At 46.2% G+C, this 22,226-nt stretch overlaps 1 protein-coding gene across 1 annotated transcript in view; it reads right to left on the reverse strand.

Moving 5' to 3' along the window:
• The window catches only part of TPCN1 (two pore segment channel 1), a 73,740-nt gene that overhangs the window by 17,710 nt on the left and 33,804 nt on the right, over window positions 1-22,226 (reverse strand). Inside the window, exons 5-19 of the mRNA XM_063144354.1 lie at window positions 21,269-21,399; window positions 18,473-18,561; window positions 18,265-18,299; window positions 16,381-16,439; window positions 14,189-14,288; window positions 11,197-11,313; window positions 9,638-9,762; window positions 8,746-8,794; window positions 8,146-8,209; window positions 6,571-6,615; window positions 4,905-4,961; window positions 4,759-4,809; window positions 3,653-3,725; window positions 2,941-3,048; window positions 104-175 (exon numbers count right to left, since the gene is read on the reverse strand). Coding sequence (XP_063000424.1) covers window positions 104-175; window positions 2,941-3,048; window positions 3,653-3,725; window positions 4,759-4,809; window positions 4,905-4,961; window positions 6,571-6,615; window positions 8,146-8,209; window positions 8,746-8,794; window positions 9,638-9,762; window positions 11,197-11,313; window positions 14,189-14,288; window positions 16,381-16,439; window positions 18,265-18,299; window positions 18,473-18,561; window positions 21,269-21,399 — 1,175 coding nt within the window. The remainder of the gene's footprint in view (window positions 1-103; window positions 176-2,940; window positions 3,049-3,652; window positions 3,726-4,758; window positions 4,810-4,904; window positions 4,962-6,570; window positions 6,616-8,145; window positions 8,210-8,745; window positions 8,795-9,637; window positions 9,763-11,196; window positions 11,314-14,188; window positions 14,289-16,380; window positions 16,440-18,264; window positions 18,300-18,472; window positions 18,562-21,268; window positions 21,400-22,226) is intronic.

Below are 22,226 nucleotides of genomic sequence, written 5' to 3' on the forward strand. Positions count from 1 at the left end.
CCTCAGTGAGTCTACCTGCTATTGCTCCTTAACTTTCTCATCATTGCTACCACTTCCTTGCTTGACAGGCAAAGAGGCAGGAATTTCCCTTCATTCTCAGTACCTGGCCATCCTGGGAAACAGCTCAAACATGGTATCTAAGACATTCCGGTAACGTTTCTTCAACTTAAACAGCCTGCAACAAGAGAGAGAGAAAAACATTTATAGTTCTGCCTCCGTGGCTGGGTCACTTAAGACGCGAACCCACCCAGCAAAGGTTGTTGTTTTAACTGTGGGTTATTGTGTTGTCTGAATGCAGGACATTTTCCACAGGATGGGTTATCACGTTTTCTGAATGCAGTGCGTTTTCCGCATGGTGGCTCGCTAACCATGCACGGGGCCGGTGCTACCATAGAGGCCACTCAGGTGGCTGCCTAGAGTGCCAAGCTAAGAGGGGCGCCGGGCACAGCGCAGCACTCATGCGTGTTGGCTGTGAGCCGGCCGGGCCCGAGGATTCAGCTGGGCCTGGGCGGGCGAGATGGCGCCCCACGCCCGCCCAGCCAAAGCAAAGCCAGGGTGGGGCGGCTCAACGTTCGGACTTCCGGAATGCACCCGGAAGAAAAAGAGAGAGAGAGAGAGAGAGAGAGAGAGAGAGAGAGAGAGAGAGAGAGAGAGAGAGAGAATGAGAATGTCTGGGTGCATGGGGTCTTTGAGTGAATGCATGTGTTCATGCAATGTGTTTGTTTGGAGTGAGTGATGCTGAGTGCGTGTGTGCGCACGTGTGTGAGTTGTGGGGTATGATTTGGAGGTGATATTCCTACTAAATAATGCATTTTAGACCCATAGGCGTTCCTTTCCAATTTGTTTGCTATAATTGGCATGACGTATTTCTTGCACTTTAAAATAAATTTAGCAGTTTCACGTTTTGTGCTTATTTTTTCCAGGAAACATATGTTCTTAAAAATCAAAGTTGGCAAATTTTTTTTTGGGGGGGGGATGTTAGTGAAAGTAGCTCACCTTGCCTAGGGCGCAAAATAGTCTGGCACCAGCCCTGACCGTGCAGTGTGTATTATTAACCCACCCTGAACAACCCAACAATAAGCCATGGGTTCTCAAGATGGCTTGTTTGAGGGGGGAAAACTCACTGTATGGGGTAACAAGCCACCCTGCATCAAAAAATTAAAAAAAAACACAAATCTATTTTAAATTTGTATTTTTGCATTGCTGCTGTTTTTATCTTGGTTGTGTTTTTGTATTGTATTTTATATTATGGTTTTATACTATTGTTTTGTTTTGAATTGTCTTAAATTTGTAAAACGCCCAGAGAGGTTGGGCGGTATAGAAATGCAATAAATAAAATAAATTAATAATAATAATAATAATAATAATAATAATAATCATCATGCTGCATTCAGACAACACAATAACCCATCCTGCTGAAAATACGTTTGAGTTCAGACAACACGATAACCCATGATGGGTTAGCTTGTTGTGTGAACCTGGCCTCTTTGGGTACTCAAGGTGGCTTGTTTGAGGAAAAATAAACCCACACTGCAGGGTTAATAACCCGCACTGAGTTCAGACAACATGTTAACCCATCCTGAGGAAAACATGCTGCGTTAAGAAAACACAATTACCCATGGTGGGTTAGTATGTTGTGTGAACTTGTTTTTATGTTTGTGTGTGAAGTGGCTAAAGTGTTGGACTGGGAGTCGGGAGATCCGGGTTCTAGTCCCCACTCGGCCATGGAAACCCACTGGGTGACTCTGGGCCAGTCACTGACTCTCAGCCCAACCCACCTCACAGGGTTGTTGTTTTGAGGATAAAGTGGAGAGAAGAAGGAGGATTATGTACGCCGCCTTGGGTTCCTTGGAGGAGAAAAGGCGGGATATAAATGCAATAAAATAAATAAATAAATAAATGTTTTTTTAAAATAGTAGTAATAATAATAATAATAATAATAATAATAATAATAATAATGATGATGATGATGATGATGTATTTTTAAGGTTTTAATCTTTGTAAACTGTCCAGAGAGCTTCACCCATTGGGTGGTACAGTATTGTAATAAATGAATGACTTGTAAAAAGCCACAATGGGAAAAAGCACTCAGAGCAGGGAACTAAAGGAGGCGTCCAACTAACTCAACGTAAAAGCAGCAGCCAAGATATCAGCAGAGGTCTTTCCCAACTCTGCAACCTCAGATCCTTTAACTAAGGAGTGAGCCACTGTGGGAGGTCTGGAGGCCATTTTTGCTCTCCCCCCACCACCACCCGATCGCACTCCATGGGTGCCAGAGAAAAAAAATTGGCATCCGTAGTGCTATCAAGCTTGCAAATGAGCTAAAGCCGACTCTTTGGGTGCTCTGTAGTGCGATGGGACCATAGCTCAGTGTAATACAGCACCTGCTTTCCCTGCAGAAGGTCCCAGATTTGAACCCCGGCTTCTCCAGGTAGGGAGAGGAAAGAATCCTGCCGGACGCTGCTGCCAGCCCGTGTCGACAATACTGGCCTAGATGGACCAATGCTCTGACTCAGTATAAGGCAGCTTCCTGGGTTCCTAAAAGGCTGAAATTTAGCCTGCAAAAGAGCTAAATTTAAACTTTTGGCGCTCCATAGCGCTACAGACGTCACTTCCCCTTGAATTCAGTGACGCAGCATGATTTGCAGCCGGGTTGAGGGTGGGCCATGCGTGCTGCCCACCCGCGCTTTAGCTGATTTTTTTATAAAAAGCAATATATGAATATGACTAAGAAATAATAAATAAACTGGAGGTGTCAGGGGTTGGGCCTGGGGCCTTCTTCATGCAATGTAGGGACTGTGTCACAAGTGTTCTCAGCTTTCTCCTACCCTCAGCCTGGCCTCTCCGTCCATGAGCCAAGTCCTTCATCCCACTTCAGGAGGAAGGAATCCATCCGGCTCCCCTTCGCCATTCTCTCTCCGTGTTCGACCGTCGACTCACCTGAGTAACTGCAGGGGCCGCAGAACGACGATGAAGTAGAACGGCTCCATGTCGAAAGCCAGGGCCAGGAGACCCAAGAACGCAAACAGGGTGACCGAAAAATCAAAGCTGGAAAGATCAAAGCCAGAACATAAGAACATAAGAAGAGCCCTGCTGGATCAGTCCAAGGGTCCATCCAGTCCGGCATTCTGTTCACACAGGGGCCCACCAGCTGTCGACCAGGGACCAATAAAGCAGGACATGGTGCAACAGCACCCTCCAACCCATGTTCCCCAGCAACTAGTGCACACAGGCTTACTGCCTCTGATACTGGAGGTAGCACATAGCCATCAGGGCTAGTAGCCAATGATAGCCTCCTCCCGGAACTTATCCAACCCCCTTTTAAAGCCATCCAATTGGTGGCCGTCACTACATCTTGTGGTAGTGAGTTCCATAATTTTACTATTTGCTGTGTGAAGAAGTCCTTCCTTTTTTTTTTGTCCTGGATCTCCCACCAATCAGCTTCATGGGATGACCCCGCTGGGTCCTAGTATTTTGAGAGAGGGAGAAAAATGTCTCCCTACCCACATTCCCCACACTGTGCATCATTTTGTACACCTCTGTGCTGTTTCCCCTTAGCCTCCTTTTTTCCAAGCTAAACAATCCCAGTTGTTGTAACCACAACTGGTGAGGCTTCATCCCCCCTGAGCCCCCTTTGCAATGACACACTTACAGGTTCCAACCAGAGGACAGGTACTCTATAGGCCCCAATCCAGTGATCTTCAGTAGTACCTCAACCCCATAGACTGTAGACACAAGAGGACAGAATGTCAAAAAAGTATTTCAACCTGAAAATCAGATATCGCTTTTGGGATTAAGGGTAGTGTCTAATGTAAAGTAGACCCATTGAAATGAATGGGACGTAGCTTAGTCATGACTAACCTAAGTCCCATTCATTTCAATGGGTCTACTCTAGGTAGGACTAATATTAGATGCTACCCTAAGGCTGCAGTCCTATACACCAGCGGTGGGCCACTGCTGTTTTGACCTACAATTCCCACCATCCCGAAGAGCTGAACCACGGTCTACAAAAGCTTGTGCGATAGTAACTGTTAATATTTCAGGTGCTCCAAAACATGTTCATGGTTTTGCTGCAACAGACGGAGGGAGCAGTCCTGTGGCCACTGGAACCTAGCTAGACAACCATATTGCTTGGGACCGCAATACCTGATGGGATGCCTCTCCCGACATGAACCTACCCGTACACTGCGCTCAACATCTAAGGTCCTCCTCCAAGTGCCTACTCCGAGGGAAGCTTGGAGGATGGCAACAAGGGAGAGGGCCTTTTCAGTGGTGGCCCCCCAATTATGGAATGATCTCCCTGATGAGGCTCGCCTGGCACCAACACTGTTATCTTTCGGCGCCAGATCAAGACTTTTCTCTTCCCCCAGGCATTTAACAGCATTTAACAACGCGAAGTTTGTTTTTTAACGGCCCCCAGAACTGTTGTTTTTAAAATGCATACTGTTGTTTTTATACTGTTGTTTTTATGTTTCTGATGGTTTTTAAATTTTGTATACTTTTTAATGTTTGCTGTTTTTAACTTTTGTGAACCGCCCAGAGAGCTTCGGCTGTGGGGCGGTATATAAATGTAATAAATAAACAATAGAAATGCTTTACGTGCTTCTCTTTGGGCAAATTCATCATCAACAACAGAAAAACCAAACAACTTTGCCCAGGGGGACTCGGATTAGTCCCCCTCAAAATCATAGGCCCATGCCAACTGCCAATTCAGCTTGATAAAATGTGAACGTTAGAGAAGGCAAAACCGAGTCTTACTTGTAAGGAAGACAATGTAACTCCAAGGGACATCCCGGGAGAAGATTCCATCTGAAAAAGCAGAAAGCGCACAATCTCAACAAGGGAATTGTAGCCATGTAGGAGGGAGGGACAGTGGGATTAGGAGGAAGAAGTGAATTCCATACCTCTCAGCATGAAGGTTTCCACCAGGATCCAGAGGCCGTTCACTGCCACCAGAGTATCTAGATAACACAACGAAAACATCAAGGTATCTTTCAGATATAGCACCGAGCAGTCAAAAGGTCACCCAAACGCATGAACTCAGTGAAGACGTTGCTCTTTCAGTACTTCAAACGGGAACCCAGAATGATTGATTTAAATTGCCCCCAACACTAAATAAGGTTGTATCGAATACTGCACTTTTATCATTCCAATATAAAATAGATCGACTTCAATTTCTACTAAAAAGGTTTTTTGCTGACCGTTCCTCTCCAGCTCTGGTCATATTCATTCATTTCGTCGCTGAGGCTATATCCCAAATCCTAGTGCACCATTCATTCATTCATTCATTGTTGGAGGATTAACTCCTTTCCCCCTACGTTTTATTGCCATACGGGTGCTGCCATTAAATAAATTATCATTTCTACATCATCAATTGGAATTGTATCTTTAACAGATCGAAATAAAAATATCAATTAATTTTTAAAAGTATTTTAACCCCGCTCTTGAACTGAAAAGGGCCAGCTGAATAATAATAATAATAATAATAATAATAATAATAATAATAATAATAATAATAATAATAGAAGTGGTGTCTTCAGCCTGGATAGTATATATGCTCCTTTTTCCCCCTTGTGTCAAGCTTACTAGAACAAATGCTAGGAGAATGTAGGGGTAGAAACCTATGCCCACTGAATCCTCTTTGGGTTTATCATCAATGCCAGCATATTACAGTCGCTTTCCCCAACCTGGTGTCCTCCAGACATGTTGGGGAACAACTCCCTTGGAGTCCTGCACATCGGGAGCTCTACAGGCTAAACTGCAATCCAGCAGCAGTCTCCAGCCCCTGTCCCCGTGGACAGCCTCTGTCCCTTCAGGCTTACAATCCAAGAGACACAACACACAAGGAAAAGGGGAGGGGAGGGAAGAGGAAAATAAGCAAAACCAGGCACCCGTTCTTAAAAGATTTACTACTGAAGCCCTTCTTTTACTGACACTGTACCTGATTGTACTACTTTTGGAGAGTTCCTGCCCAACAGGACATATCCAGATTCTGTTGGTCTCAACTTAAGATGGAGACCGCACACACACTATCTAGGCTGAAGACCCATCGTCGTCGTCATCATCATCATCATCATCATCATCATCACATTTATATCCTGTCTTTTTTCCTCTTAAAAGGAACCCAAGCTGGCTTACATGCTCCTCCTTCTCTCCACTTTATCCTCACAACAGCCCTACGAGGTAGGTCAGGCTGAGAGTCACTGACTGGCCCAAAGCCACCCAGTGAACTTCATGGCCAAGAGGGGACTAGAACCCAGATCGCCCGAGTCCCAGTCCAATGCTCTAACCACTACACCACGCTGGCTCTCATATCATCAGGGGGCAAAGAGCCAAGTTCCCTTCTGCGACACACATCACAGGCCCTCGTTCATGGCTAACAATGCGTAGAACCTGGTCCATCGCATTAGCGCTGCAGATAGCACACAAATCAAGTCATGCCCTCTTGTGGATTCCCAAAGACCAGGTCCAGAGCTTTCAATGTCTTGTAGAATGCCCCTTCACGGGCACCAAATGAGCTGAAGGAGGAGAGCAGCTAAACAGGCAGAGTTAAAAGAATGTGACACTTACACATGGTGTACTGGAAGGCTCGGGAATTCACCAGTATGTTAATGCCTGTTGGAAGGAGGAACGTGGAAGAAAAGCAGTGTTAAGAGCTTGACGATCTGAAGGGAGGGCCTTCCTTCCCACTGTTCTGGCAACGTTCCATAAAGGCACAGGGCTTCTTTGGAAAACCAGTCTGTAGCACCGTCTACTTTAGAGCACTTCCGAGCTATTCTCTAGTTTCAAATCAAGTGAGTGTTAAAAAAAAAACTGAACCCTTATTCTTAAGGAGAGGATTAATGCTTGGGGCTGTGACGGCAATGCCTGCAAGTGCATTTTCACACTGGGATGTCACAGAGAAGACTAAATGGCGGCTGAGAACTAGGGATGTCCCATCATTGGGAAATCAATATTTTATTTTATTTTGGTTTCGGCTCGATGGGAGTTCCGCGGCATGTACGGCCGGCTTTACGTCAGTGAGCTGAGCTGCAGGCTCTTCCACGAACTCTGAAGACTTTTTTTCTGCTTGCGGGGGAAGGTTTGCAATGTGTGCAAATTACGGTCGAATTTGCGCACACGGTGTTTGAATTTGCACAAATTATGGGCAAATTGGGCTGCAAATTGGGGGAATTCGGCTGTCGCTTGCACAAACCGCTCGGAGATTTGTACGAATTGCAGAACCTTAAAAGATGCGCAAAATTTCCAGAAAATCTGTGAACTGGCTGGACTAGCTACAGGGTGAGAGTTGGGTGCCACAGTAGAAACCAATAAGAAGTCGGGGGGGGGAGGGAAATTTATTGAAACCACCCCCCAATAGATTTCTCCGACATCCCTACCGGAAACACACATGCAGGAGTACTTTCATCACTGAAATACAAACGGCGTATGACCACAATTAAGAAAGATCGAAGTATGAACTCCGTCTGTTTAAAAAGCTTCACCCTATTTTCAGGTTGGCCCCAGATCTGTTCGTATTCGGGTCTGGCTCAAAACGGGGCTTCAGCCTACTCTTTGCCCGTCCCCCTTCCCCAAGCAAAAAGGACTTACAGCGGCTTTAAAAGTAGATTGGAAAAATGTATGGCGGATAAGGCTACCAACAGCTACTAGTCATGATGGCTATATGCTACCTCTAGGATCAGAGGCAGGATACTGGGGAACATGAATTGGAGGGCTCTATATTCTGCAAAAGCTCACGCCAGAATAAACGTGTTAGCCTTTGAGGTGCCACAAGACTCTTCCTTGTTTCTTCAACATGTGATCTCCCCAAATAAATACTTGTCTTGTATGTGTGAGAATGTGGGGTCACTCTTTGACCTAATCTACAGGATATTGCACTTGAAAGTGTTACGAAAGCGGCATATAAACGGCAGGAGCCACACGACTGCTTTATAGTGGTATTGAAGTGCACTGACCACTGTTGGGGTCCATTGACACAGACCATATTTCATACCACTGTATCCTGCTTGGTAAGGCTCCTGTCTTTTATATACTGCTTTGATACTGCTTTCATAGTGAAATATCCTGCTTGGTGTAGATGAGGCCTTTCACAAAAAGCCAACGCAAAGGCCTCTGATCGCACTCAATCACAGCCCAGAACCCTACCTTTAAAAATAAGGAATGCTGTCCGTGGAAGATCATCAAACCAATGTTCACGGTTTCTTTTCGCCTGGAAACGGAACAGGATACAAAGCAGTGTCAATTTCAGCAGTGTCAATTTCTGCAGTGTCAATTTCAGCAGTGTCAATTTCTGCAGTGTCAATTTCAGCAGTGTCAATTTCTGCAGTGTCAATTTCAGCAGTGTCAATTTCAACGGGAGCAAACATGGCATTTCACAAGATGCCCCTTCCAAGAGACCCTTCTGTTCCCCAATCCCAAGCAATTCTTTAGCTGTGCCCTCATCCACCTCCTTCCAGTCTGCCACCCCACAGACCGCCTACATTTATTTATTTATTGTTACATTTACTTTTTTTCCTCTTGGCATACATAACACTTCTCTTCCTCTCCATTTTATCATCACAACAACACCCCTGTGAGGTAGCTTGGGTTGAGAGGCTGTGCCTGTGAGCTTCCATGGCCGAGTGGGGACTAGAACCTGGATCTCCCGACTCCCAGTCCAACAGTCTAACCGCTACACTACGCTGGCTCTCAAGAGATCATAGCAAACAAGCAAGGAACCATAACGAACAAACACGCAAAACGTACCTTCCAATTTAAGCCAACAACTTCATAGAAACCGTACATATCCTTTAGACTGAAAGAGAAAAGTGTCCTTCGTAAAGAGGTGGGTTTTCCTTTAGGGCATCAGCTCACGCGAAATCACACATTTCACTACATTCTCCAATTCAAAGACAGGCCAGAGCTCTCGGATGAAGCAGGCTTAAGTTCTTGTCAAGGCTTTGCCAATGGCAAGTCCTCCACCCTCACCCCAGAACTGAAAGCTTCTGATGTATAGAGCAAGAGTGGGCAATTTTGGAAGATCTAGCCCCCCCCCCCCCACTTCCCACAGGGGGAGGTGTGACCCATACCCCCCACCCCACCCGCCCATACACCCAGTGCTGAAAAAATAAAATAAAGGTTTTTTTGGGGGGGGGCACAGAATGGCATTCAAATTATTATTATTATTATTATTATTATTATTATTATTATTATTATTATTATTATTATTTACTTTTATATACCACCCCATAGCCAAAGCTCTCTGGGCGGTTTACAAAGGAGCTATGGAACACCGAAAGGCTCAGAGTAAGTGTGTTTGCTATGGAGCTGCCATGTAAAAATGTACCTATATATTATTTTTTTCAATGGGGGAGGGGTGGCAGTGGAGGCTGCATATCGCCCACCCTGGCGTAGAGGCGCAGGGCATCTGAATGCACATTTTGCACGGTTTAAACCCCGGGTGCAAAAGGTGCGTCCCTTGGGCTGCAGGTGCCCTCACACATCCCCACATTCTGGCGGCACCCCCAGAAAAAAAGGGGGGAGAATGCCGTCGGTGCTGACTCTATAGTGCTGGCCACGGAAGCCTAATTCCTAGAGCGTCCCTGAAAGATCCTAGGAAGCCCCTGCAGTTCCCCAGGAAGAAGAAAAAGTTCCTCACCTGACTAAAGGCGTATTGCTTTGATTCAGTGCTTTGAAAGTAAGGTAGCGGTCCCTGGCATTCATCCGAGGTTTATAAAACCGCATCAGGCCATCAAACTGCTTGAAGGGGATTCCGGAGGGTCTCTAGAAACAAGGAACACGTTTCCACCTGCAGTGCCTTACCTTAGTCTAAGCCTGACCTGGCTGGATTGCGGATAACGCTCGGTAAACCCTTTTCACCGTTCGCCACCCATCGAAGTTAGATTAGTGTACTGAGTTGTAGCTGGAGTTCGGAAGGTGCTAAGGAAGACCTGACCGAAGAGAGGCAATCTCCAAGCAACTCTGGAGTTGAAATGACTCTCTGGAGTATGGTGGATGTTGCCAACTCTTAGATGTGGAACGTTCAACTTAAAAACCTTATGGGTATCATAAGAACATCAGAAGAGCCCTGCTGGATCAGACCAAGGATCCATTTAGTCCAGGGTTTTTTAAAAGCAAATTTTCCAACTGCACAAATGCCCTGTCACACACACACACACACACACACGCCCCAGCCAAACACATTACTTCTCTTTCACGACTGGACAGATTATCACCAACACTAGTAGCACCTTAAGCTTAAAGACAGATTGACAGGGCCATACGGATACCCAGGAAGGACGACAGACCAAGAGAAGGACACCACTGGTGGTCACCTGCAGCCCCCAATTGAAACCGCTGCAACAGATCATCAGTGAACTCCAACCCATCATCAGCACAGACACTTCTCTCTCACAAGCCTTGGGAGGCAGGCCGGTCCTGGCCTACAGACAACCTCCCGACCCGAAGCAGATGCTCACCAGCAATAGTACACAGGACAGAGACACAGACAGAGGGACCAGACCATGCATCAAGGGCTCTTTCACCTGCATCCTTATATAATCTGTGTTACATGCCATCCCTGACTTTGAATATTGTTTGTTAAATTCTTAATAAACACATGCACATAACACGTGTCTTATTTTTTTCACCACTTTTTCCAACTGCACTTTTTTTTTTCAAATTGCACATTTTGTGTCCAACTGCACACTAAAAAAAAACAACTGATCTAGTCCAGCACTCTGTTCACACAGTGGCCAACCAGCTGCCTGTGAGAAATAAACAAGCAGGACACGAGTGCAAAAGCACCCTCCTGCCCATCTTCCCCAGCAGCTAGTGTACACAGGCATACTGCCTCTGATACTGGAGGTAACCTATAGCCACCAGGACTAGTAGCCGTTGATAGCCTTCTCCTCCAGAAATTTGTCCAACCCTCTTTTAAAGCCATCCAAATTGGGGGCTATCACTATATCTTGTGGAAGTGAGTTCCACAGTTTAACTACGCACTGTGTGAAGAAGTATGCATCTCTATCCAAAGGGATACAAAATGGCCTGTGATAACCTCCAGGTTGGATTACTGTAACCGATTAGATGTGGGGCTGCCCTTGGAAAATGTTTGGAAGCTTCAACTTGCACAGAATTCGGCAGATAGAAGGCTCACCGGTTCACCTAGAAAGATGGCCACACCTTCCGCATGGACACGTGCCCCGTGCCACATACCTGTTTGCTGACCAGCAGGCGGTAGGCATGCTGTATAGCTGTGCGCTTGTGAAGCAGCAGCGACCTGAACTTCATCTTTTCAATATCGTTGAAAGTATCAAACACAACAGCAAGTAGCTAAACAAAGAAGAGAACAGTCTGGTTAGCATCTTCCACTTAAAAAAAGCAGAGGGAGGTGAGCATCCAAAGCAGGTACACCAAGAAAAGAATCAAAAATCATGGAATAGTAGAGTTGGAAGGGGCCTACAAGGCCATCAAGTCCAACCCCCTGCTCAATGCAGGTATCCACCCTAAAGCATCCCCGACAGAGGGTTGTCCAGCTGCCTCTTGAATGTCTCCAGTGTGAGAGAGCCCACAACCTCCCTAGGTAACTAGTTCCACTGTCGTACTGCTCTAACAGTCAGGATGTTTTTCCTGATGGCCAGCCAGAATTTAGCTTTCTGTGTTCTGCACTGTGGGATTACCAAGACGAGATCCTGGCTCTCCTATGTGTGACAAACTTTCAAGTATTTGAGGAGTGCTATCACAGACCACCTACAATCAAATGAAGGGTCATAGAATCATAGAATAGTAGAGTTGGAAGGGGCCTATAAGGCCATCGAGTTCAACGCCCTGCTCAGTGCAGGAAACCACATCAAAGCATCCCTGACAGATGGTTGTCCAGCTGCCTCTTTAATGCCTCTAGGGTGGGAGAGCCCACCACCTCCCTAGATCATGGGTTCCACTGTCATACTGCTCTAACAGTCAGGAAGTTTTTCCTGATGTCCAGCCGGAATCTGGCTTCCTGTAACTTCAGCCCATTGTTCCGTGTCCTGCATTCTGGGATGATTGAGAAGAGATCCTGGCCCTCCTCTGTGTGACAACCTTTCAAGTACTCAAAGAGTGCTATCATGTCTCCCCTCAGCCTTCTCTTCTCCAGGCTAAACATGCCCAGTTCTTTCAGTCTCAACTCACAGGGCTTTGTTCTCAAGTTCTCAGGATGCAAGAATAAATGTATTAACAAGAAGCCCAAAGCATTCTGGCCTGTCCCTTGTTTCGAGGCCTTCTGGCCTTCTGGCCTTGCTTTGGCTGGTTGTATCTTCCTAAGCCAGATTCAAGGTACTGGTTTTAACCTATAAAGACTTACATGGCTCAGGACCACAATACCTGATGGAATGCTTCTCCAAACCTAAACATACCCAGACACTACGATCAACATCTAGATCCTCCCTCCAAATTCTACCTCCAAGGGAGGCTCAGAGAGTGGAGATAAGAGAGAGGGCCTTTTCAGTGGTGGCCCCTCATTCCAACTCTTGGAATGAGTTCCCCACAGAGGCCTGCCTGGCACCAACCTTGTCATCCTTTCAGTGCCAGGTCAAGACTGCCCTCCACTCCCAGGCATTTGATGGCATTTGATGGGGTCATCTATACGGGTCTAGTATTTTACTGAAACCGTTTTTAGCTGTCTAAACTGTTTTAAATTTTGGATATTTAATTTTTTTATGCTGCACTTTTAATGCTGGATATTATTGCCTTATGAATTGTTGTAAACCACGCAGAGAGCTTCAGCTACTGGGCATAATAGAAATGATTATGATAATCAACATCATCTTATTATTTATTTATTATTTATTTATTACATTTTTATACCGCCCAACAGCCGAAGCTCTCTGGGCGGTTCACAAAAATTAAAACCATCATAAAACAACCAACAGGTTAAAAGCACAAATACAAAATACAGTATAAAAAGCACAACCAGGATAAAACCACGCAGCAAAATTGATATAAGATTAAAATATAGAGTTAAAACAGTAAAATTTAAATTTAAGTTAAAATTAAGTGTTAAAATTAAGTATCATCATACTTAAAACATGCTCAATAGTCAGGAAATTTCTGAATCAGAAAAGACAGCATGACTTGGCAAAGCCTGTGATGTCCGTCTAGAAAAACCGCTATGAGAAAGAATAATAATAATAATAATAATAATAATAATAATAATAATGGGGGTAGAGAAAGCCTGCAGAGTTTCTCACAACAAAAGGATTGTCTCCTGTCTTAGAGAGTTATCGCATTTCCCTACTGTCGTTCCCCCCCCCCTTGACTTCTGTCCCACAATACTTCCTCTTTCCTCACATGGGGAAGGAAGAGGAAGTAAACAATGACCACGTGACCCATTCAGCGGGCATTTTTATCCCGCTGCTTCTCCTGCACACAGCAGGAAATGGTGGCACATTTCACTTCAACCCAAAAGAGTCTTATTTTCTGGATCTTTTCTTGTCGCAGAAAAAAGGCCAGAAGGAGCGGGAGACGGACGGCGGCGTCAGAAGGGCCCACGAACATCCGTAAGAGGCCAGTAACGAACGTTGCTATAAAATGTCTGATAATGCTCTTATTCTACTGGCAGCTTACCACAAGACACTGACCAGCAGCGCAGATGGCCACTCGAATTTGGCCACCGGAATGCAGCACACAAGAAAAGTCATTGAAGACCAGCTCTGAAATCACACCTGTTCTAAAGGGAGTCCTCCGATCCGAGATGTAGCAGGTTCAGAGAAGGGTTGGCTGGCCAGCCTCAGCTGAAATCCTTTCTATTAAACTTGCCCTTTGGCAAGTTTACACTGGTAGCACACTGGTAGAGCTCACGCTTTGCAAGCAAAAGCTCCCAGTTCAATCCGTGGCATTTCCATCTAGGACTGGGAAAGACCCTTGTCTGAACTAGGGATGTCCGGGGCTGGGAAACCCACCCCTTTTCGGGCTTGCCAAATTTCCACGGCGCCCCAACTCGGCTTGCGTTCGCACATTTTCATCCGGAAATCCGGAAACTGTTTCAGGTTGCTGACGTTGTTTTTTTTAAATTTGCGTGAATCGCCATTGCGGCCGTGCGCAATTTGCGGAGAGTGTCACAAGAACGACCGCTACGGGAAGCTCACGTTGGGCATTCCAGCATTCTTCCAAGGTGGCGAGCAGAAAAGCATTGAAATGAGAAGTTGATGGTTGCAGCCGGGTGACTTACCAAATTCATAATGAAGTACAGCTCAATGGAAAGGTACACGATAAAAAAGACGCAGGACCAGGAACTCCGGGAGTAAGAGGGCATCATCACATCTGGGAAGCTATACCCCAAGAGAGAGAGAAACCCAATTTATCAGCACTAGTCACGGTACGCATCTTCTCTGACAAGGTAGATCAATAGCGCGGGAGTTTCGTGGCATAAAACCAAAGCTGTATCTTTCCACGCACTGTAAGAGATCCTTTGAGAACTGGCCCTAATCTTAAGCCTTCATTAGGCCCTAAATAGTCATAGATCAATTTATTCACCGACTGGGTTCGCACAACACGCTGACCCACATTCAGTTGTTGTTGAACTGGGGCTTAGTGTGTCGTCTGAACCCAGGATATTTTCCACGGGGCAGCCTGTTAACCATGCAGAGTGGCTTATTTTAATCAAACAAACCACGTTGAGAATCCATGGTTTGTTGCTGGGTTGTTCAGCCACACTGCATGCCCTACGGATGTTTAGACAGCATGGCTGGCTGAGGAATGCTGGAAGTTGTAGGACTTCTGTCCATCTAAACATACATAGGATTGTGCCCTTAAACATTTCAGAGTCTTGTGTCCTCACACCATCCTTTGGGCCTCCATGTTAGCGACAACTCCAAATACTTTGTGTGATTTTATCTGGACGCCACCCTAAGATCCTAGTGATATAGGGCGGGATACACATGCTTTAATAAATGAATAAAATACATAAATATTTGTGGTCCTCCAGATGCTTTGACCCATGACTGCCACCAGCCCTAAGCGGTATAGCTAAAAGTGAGGGATCATGGGAATTGAAAACCAAAATATCTGTAGGGCCACAATTTGCCCACTCATGCTCTAGACTATTTTAGAAATCTGAGTGCTTCAGTAAGGGCGCAATCCTATCGGGATTCCCTTCAGCCTCCAAACTTGGAGGCTGATGGGCTTCCTATGCAGAGCGGGAAGAGCACAGAGCTGAGCTGATCTTCGCCTCCATGCTCCTCCAACTCTGCCTTTTTGCTAGACTGGCTTTTTTAGCCCGTCTAGCCGGGCCTCTGACCTCGGATCAAGGAATCCAAACTATCCTTTGCCCTACCCCAGAAACTGTCTAGGGGCTACAGGATTGCTCTCCCCGGCGTTCTAAAATCCCTATATCATGTTCTTGTTTAAATTTACACCCTGGCAGGCTCCGAACGCCTTATGCCACTGAGGCTGCAGTCCAAACCATATTTTAGTTACCGTATTTCTTCGATTGTAAGATGCACACTAATTTCAGTACCACCAACAGAAAAAAAAAACTAAGACACACCCACGATTTTTAGAGATGTTTATATGGGAAAAAAAGTGCGTCTTAGAATCGAAGTATTTATATTCATGTGCATATGCCGTTTCCCTACCAAGCAAAAGGGCTCTACAGCAGCACCGAAAACAAAGCCCTGTTCATTAGAGAGTAATCCCCGCTGAGCAGCATGGGATTTACTTTGGAGCAAAGGCGTTTAGGCAGGGCCGGTGCCAGGCTTTTTTGCGCCCTAGGCAAGGTGAGCTGCTTTCACACACACCCCACCGTATCCCCCCCACCCCAGGTAGGCGGAGACAGGTTACCTGTCCCTCGCCTGAAGTCCTCCTGGCTGAAGTCCTCCTGTCCGTTCGCCGCCCCCCCCCCCCAACGTCCTGGCTTGTCTTTGGCTGGGAGCCCCCAGCTGAAACCAAGCCGGGAAGCTGGGGGAGGGCAATCAGACAGCTCCACATTCTGACTTTCGGCACGTGCCGGAAGTCAGAACGTGGAGCCGTTCCTTCCCCCCACCCCGCATCCCGGCTTGGGTTTGGCTGGGAGCCCCCAGCTGAAGCCAAGCTGGGAAGCTGGGGTAGGGCGGTTAGACGGCTCCATGTTCTGACGTCCGGCACGCGCCAGATGTCAGAACGTGGAGCCGCCCATCCCCACCCCCCAGTGTCCCAGGTTGGCTTTGGCTGCTGGGCGGGCGCCAAGCTGAAGCCAAGCCAGGGACGCTGGGGAGCAGGGCGGAAGGCTGGGAGGGCGACTTCCGGGGGCACTTACCTTGGCGCTCTAGGCGGCTGCCTAACTGGCTTCTATGGAAGCGCCAGCCCTGGGTTTAGGATAGGCCTGGCGGTTTAAAAAGTAATATCTAGTGTTTCTCAAGCTCGACAGGGAAGGGGGCATCTTACTTTGCAGTAGTCAGAAGAACGAAGAGATTCACAAGGCTGTTCTCTAAGGTGTTGAAATACTGCAGAAGAAAAACACTGGTGAGAAATGGGGGCTTTTGCCCATTGTCACACACAACTCTCCCCATTGCCCCAGTTCATAAAGATCACATCGCTTTAAACGGCTCGCTTTCTTCCCAGGCACGGATGGCGAGGGGAAGGGCCCTGAAAACTATTGACGAAGGAGGAGGCAAACTCCAGAGCTCAAAGGAAGAAAGAAAACGCGTTTCGGAGAAGACGTCTCCTCCAGGAGCTACAAAACAAGCAATTAAATTAACCATAAGAGTAGTATCATATAGACAACACCCTCATTCTTTTAAACAAAGTTTTCGGGGCTTTTCTACACAATACTACATTTTCCTTAAAAAAAAAACTTTTCTTAAAAAACTTTAAAAGTAAATACCCACTTCTAATATAATATACATTGTTCCCATACTACCCTTATGGTTAAAATTAATTGTTTTTTTATAGCTCCTGAAGAAGGAGACTTTGGGCTCATCTACACCAAGCAGGATATCCCACTATGAAAGCGGTATATCAAAGGCAGGAGCCGCAAGACTGCTTTATAGCGGTATTGAAGTGCACCGACAACTGTTGGGGCCCCTGACACGTACAACATACCGCTTTCATACTGCTTTCAGAGTGGAATATCCTGCTTGGTGTAGATGTGTCATGGGTTGTCAGTGCACTTCAGTACCGCCCTAAAGCAGTCGTGTAGACCCTGCAATGCACTTCAATACCGCCCTAAAGCAGTCGTGTAGACCTTGCAGTGCACTTCAATACCGCCCTAAAGCAGTCGTTTAGACCCTGCAGTGCACTTCAATACCGCCCTAAAGCAGTCGTTTAGACCCTGCAGTGCACTTCAATACCGCCCTAAAGCAGTCGTGTAGACCCTGCAGTGCACTTCAATACCGCCCTAAAGCAGTCGTGTAGACCCTGCAGTGCACTTCAATACCGCCCTAAAGCAGTCGTTTAGACCCTGCAGTGCACTTCAATACCGCCCTAAAGCAGTCGTGTAGACCCTGCAGCGCACTTCAATATCGCGATAAAGCAGTCGTGTAGACCCTGCAGTGCACTTCAATATCGCCCTAAAGCAGTCGTGTAGACCCTGCAGTGCACTTCAATACCGCCCTAAAGCAGTCGTGTAGACCCTGCAGTGCACTTCAATACCACCCTAAAGCAGTCGTGTAGACCCTGCAGTGCACTTCAATACCGCCCTAAAGCACTAGTGTAGACCCTGCAGTGCACTTCAATACCGCCCTAAAGCAGTCGTGTAGACCCTGCAGTGCACTTCAATACCGCCATAAAGCAGTTGTGTGGCTCCTGCCTTTTATATACTGCTTTCATAGTGGAATATCCTGCTTGGTGTAGGTGAGCCCTTCTTCTCCGAAACGCGTAGAGCACAATAAATTTTCTTCCTTCCTTTCAGCACCGGCGTTGGCCTCCTCCTTTATCATTGCTTACTTCCCAGTCTTGCAGATGCCTAGGAAGGCTGCACTTACAACCATACCCACTGGTCAAGGGTTTGGGGGGGTATTTTTTGGAGTTAGACAAACTGCAGGAAAGCCCCCTTGAGATATGCAAAATCAGCAGCTGGGATCTCAGCATCCGTCCCCTGATCAGAAGACCCTGCGGCAGCAAAAGCTGCTGCCACCGCCAGTCCTGTCCAGCCACAGGTGGAAGCAGGAAACCCGGGATTGCAGGAGCCTTGCCCTTGCTCTCCCCCGCCCCCCTTGCTGGGCCAGCCAGCCAAGACTCAGAGGCAGTAGCCACCTGAGAAGCGGCCCAAACAATGCCCCGCAAAGAATCCCCACCGTGGAAGAGTCTGAGAATGTACGGTTTACTTACAGGGTCAGATTTGTTAGGAGAGAACAAATAAAAACCTAAAGAAATGAGGGTGGGGGGAAGAGGGAGAGGAAAAAGAAGAAGAAGCAACAAAATGATAAAAGGGCACAAAGGCAGAGCGTTGCTTTATATCGTTGTACAATTCTATCTGCACGCCGCCCTGAGATCCTAGAGATATAAATGTTTCAATAAATAAATAAATGGTACATACCAAGGATAGCAAAGATGACCATGAAGAAAAGCAGCAGGAGAAGAATGTCAATGAAGGGAGGAAGAGATTGGAAGATCTGTCGCAAGTTTCTGAAAGAAACACTGAATTAGTACTCTGGAGCATGTTCAGAGGAGGGCGACGAGGATGATCAGGAGTCTGGAAACAAAGCCCTATGAAGAGAGACTGAAAGAACTGGGCATTTTTAGCCTGGAGAAGAGAAGACTCAGGGGAGACATGATAGCACTCATTCAAGTACTTGAAAGGTTGTCACACAGAGGAGGGCCAGGATCTCCTCTCCATCATCCCAGAGGGCAGGACACGGAATAACGGGCTCTAGTTAAAGGAAGCCAGATTCCAGTTGGACATCAGGAAAAACTTCATGGCTGTTAGAGCAGTACGACAATGGAACCAGTTACCTAGGGAAGTGGTGGGCTCTCCCACCCTAGAGGCCTTCAAGAGGCAGCTGGACAACCATCTGTCAGGGATGCTTTAGGGTGGATTCTTGCATTGAGCAGGGGGTTGGACTCGATGGCTTTGTAGGCTCCTTCCAACTCTGCTATTCTATGATTCTATGAATTGGGCCTGTTTAGCCTGGAGAAGAGAAGGCTGAGGGGAGACAGGATAGCACTCTTCAAGTACTTGAAAGGTTGTCACACAGAGGAAGGCCAGGATCTCTTCTCGAACATCCCAGAGGGCAGGACACAGACTAATGGACTCAAGTTAAAGGAAGCCAGATTCCGGCTGGACATCAGGAAAAACTTCCTGGCTGTTAGAGCGGTACGACAATGGAACCAGTTACCTAGGGAGGTTGTGGGCTCTCCTACACTAGAGGCCTTCAAGAGGCAGCTGGACAGCCATCTGTCAGGGATGCTTGAAGGTGGATTCCTGCATTGAGCAGGGGGTCGGACTCAATGGCCTTAGAGGACCCTTCCAACTCTACTATTCTATGAACTTTTAACTCTTGTATTTCTCTCCATGCCTTAAGATCAAGTGAGGGGGTGAGGGGAGGTTGTAATAAAGGTGTTGTGGCAAGAAGGGCTAAAGACATCTTGGCAGAGTTGTTTATCTGGCTAGCTCATCACCCTCCTTTAGGACATTAGGGGTGGGATACCTGTTCTCCGCAGGAGGGCTTTTCCACTGCCAGAGTTAACTTAGCTTTTTCCCCCCAGACAGGTAGCTGTGTTAATCTGTTGCAGCAAAAACAACTAAGAGGCTTGCATACCTTAAAAATCTAACACATTTATTCTGGAATAGGATTTTGTGGACACAAAGCATCCGATGTAGAGGACGGCGCTCACAAAACCTTATGCCAGAATCAATGTGTTAGTTGTTGTTGTTTTAAGCCACCTCTAGACTCTGTATTGTTTGTGATCTTTTGCTTTTGCTTTGGAAACAGCGATTTCAGACGGTTTTCCGACTATGCCATTATTTGCGTTTTATGGGTGTTAGCGATCATTTTAAAGGTCTTGATGGGACCTTGGTTTGGGGTCTCTGCTCTTGTTTTTAAATTGAAAGTCACTTTAACAGCACTGTTGAGAAGTTGGGAACCCATTTAAACAAACCGATATTATAATCCCTTCTGTCTATAATTCAACATTAGAAAGAGATTTTTTTTTTTAAAAAAAAGAAAGCCCTAAAGAAAAAAAGAATGGTAAACAGGATTATGTATCAGAATCGTCCATCTTGCCCTATTGTAGGCTGATTCGACTTCCTATCATTCTAGTGAGGAAGCCTCCTTTTCCCAAAATGAGGTAAATACCCCGTAAAGGCTGGCACACCAATGCTACTCCTATTGCTCCATTTGCAATTGATATCGACACACGTTATGACAAGCCATTGGTCTTGCTCCTTCCTATCTCTCCTCTCTCATCTCACACTATCGCCCCGCTCGTGCTCTTCGCTCCTCTGATGCCATGTTTCTCGCCTGCCTAAGGGCCTCTACTTCCCTTGCTCAGCTTCGTCCATTTTCTTCTGCTGCCCCTTACGCCTGGAACGCTCTTCCAGAACATTTGCGAACTACAAGTTCAATCGCAGCTTTTAAAGCTCAACTAAAAACTTTTCTTTTTCCTAAAGCTTTTAAAACCTGATGTTGTGCGGACTTTATACTGTTAGTTTTACCCTACCCTGTGCCTGTTGGCATTCTCTTCCCCTCCTTATTGTTTTACTATGATTTTATTAGATTGTAAGCCTATGCGGCAGGGCCTTGCTATTTACTGTTTTACTCTGTACAGCACCATATACATTTATGGTGCTATATAAATAAATAAATAATAATAATAAAAATAATAATGTCATGGAAGAGTCGGTAAGCTGCCTGCAGCCTGACCCACAACTTCTGCTTTTACACAACCCACAATCAGTTCTTTCAAAGGTTATGGAGTGTGACATCCAAACCTGGACCACTGGGTTGTTTGGGGGCCAAACAACCCAGGAGTTGACCCTACGACAAACCACGGGTTAATTGCTGGGGTTTTTAGTGCCCTTAGTTGCTCTGAGCATTCTCCACCAGCCTCAGCTTCTTCTGAGTTCTAGCTTTCCTGATACTGCCCTACAAGTCTAGGGTACTCATTTGTATTCCCAAGAGACTGTGAGGAACACCCACACCCACTATTCCTCTATGTACTTCAGTTCTCAAATTAGGCCAATCCGCGTGCCAAGTTATCTTACAGAGTAAACATTCGGCCTGCGAGAGAAAACAAACATTAGGTTTAGCACCATTCTGCGCAGAAGAGCAACTGGGACAGAAGATCTGTGGTTGCAAACGTGAAGGCCACACAGAACGTCACGAAGACCAACCTTCGGATGGCTCCACAGTAGCGGCAGTCGACCAGGAAGATACATCGCAAGGCCCTGGTGATCCGGACATGAGACGTCTGGCGCACCAAGACAACTATCGCCTCTACAAACTGTAGTAACAGCACACAGGTCTGCAAGGAAAGATGGCGGAGAACAGGCAGATTAGCACTATCGCTTGGCCTCTTCATAAGAACATCAGAAGAGCCCTGATGATGGATCAGACCAAGGGTCCATCTAGTCCAACTCTGTTCACACAGTGGCCAACTTTTGAGAACTACAAGTTCAACCGCAGCTTTTAAAGCTCAGCTAAAAACTTTTCTTTTTCCTAAAGCTTTTAAAACTTGATTTTGTTCTGACTTTATACTGTTAGTTTTACCCTACCCAGTGCCTGTTTACCCTACCCTGTGCCTGTTTACCCTACCCTGTGCCTGTTTGCTTTCTCTTCCCCTCCTTATTGTTTTATTATGATTTTATTAGAATGTAAGCCTATGCGGCAGGGTCTTGCTATTTACTGTTTTACTCTGTACAGCACCATGTACATTGATGGTGCTACATAAATTAATAATAATAATAATAATAATAATAATAATAATAATAACCAGGAACCCACAAGCAGGACACAGTGCAACAGCACCCTCCCACCCATGTTCCCCAGCAACTGGTATATATATAGGCTTACTGCCTCTGACACTGGAGAACATCAGACCAGCAACACAAAAGCTGTACCAATATTATATCTTAGCTTTTAAAGATGTTTGGGAAAGGGAAAACAATCTTGCGAGGTCAAAAAAACAGGGTTGCCCAAACAGTTGGACATAACAGAATGCAGAGCGCTATCGTGTTTCTCAAAACCTCCTGCCTTCTTGGGAAGCAATAACGAGGCCTGCTAAGTAATCCACAAAGCTTTATTCAAGTAATAAACATCTCTTCCCACCTGAAGAGAGTCTAATCTCTAGGA

This window comes from Elgaria multicarinata, chromosome 18 (genome assembly GCF_023053635.1).
Source record: "Elgaria multicarinata webbii isolate HBS135686 ecotype San Diego chromosome 18, rElgMul1.1.pri, whole genome shotgun sequence".
NCBI lineage: Eukaryota > Metazoa > Chordata > Lepidosauria > Squamata > Anguidae > Elgaria > Elgaria multicarinata.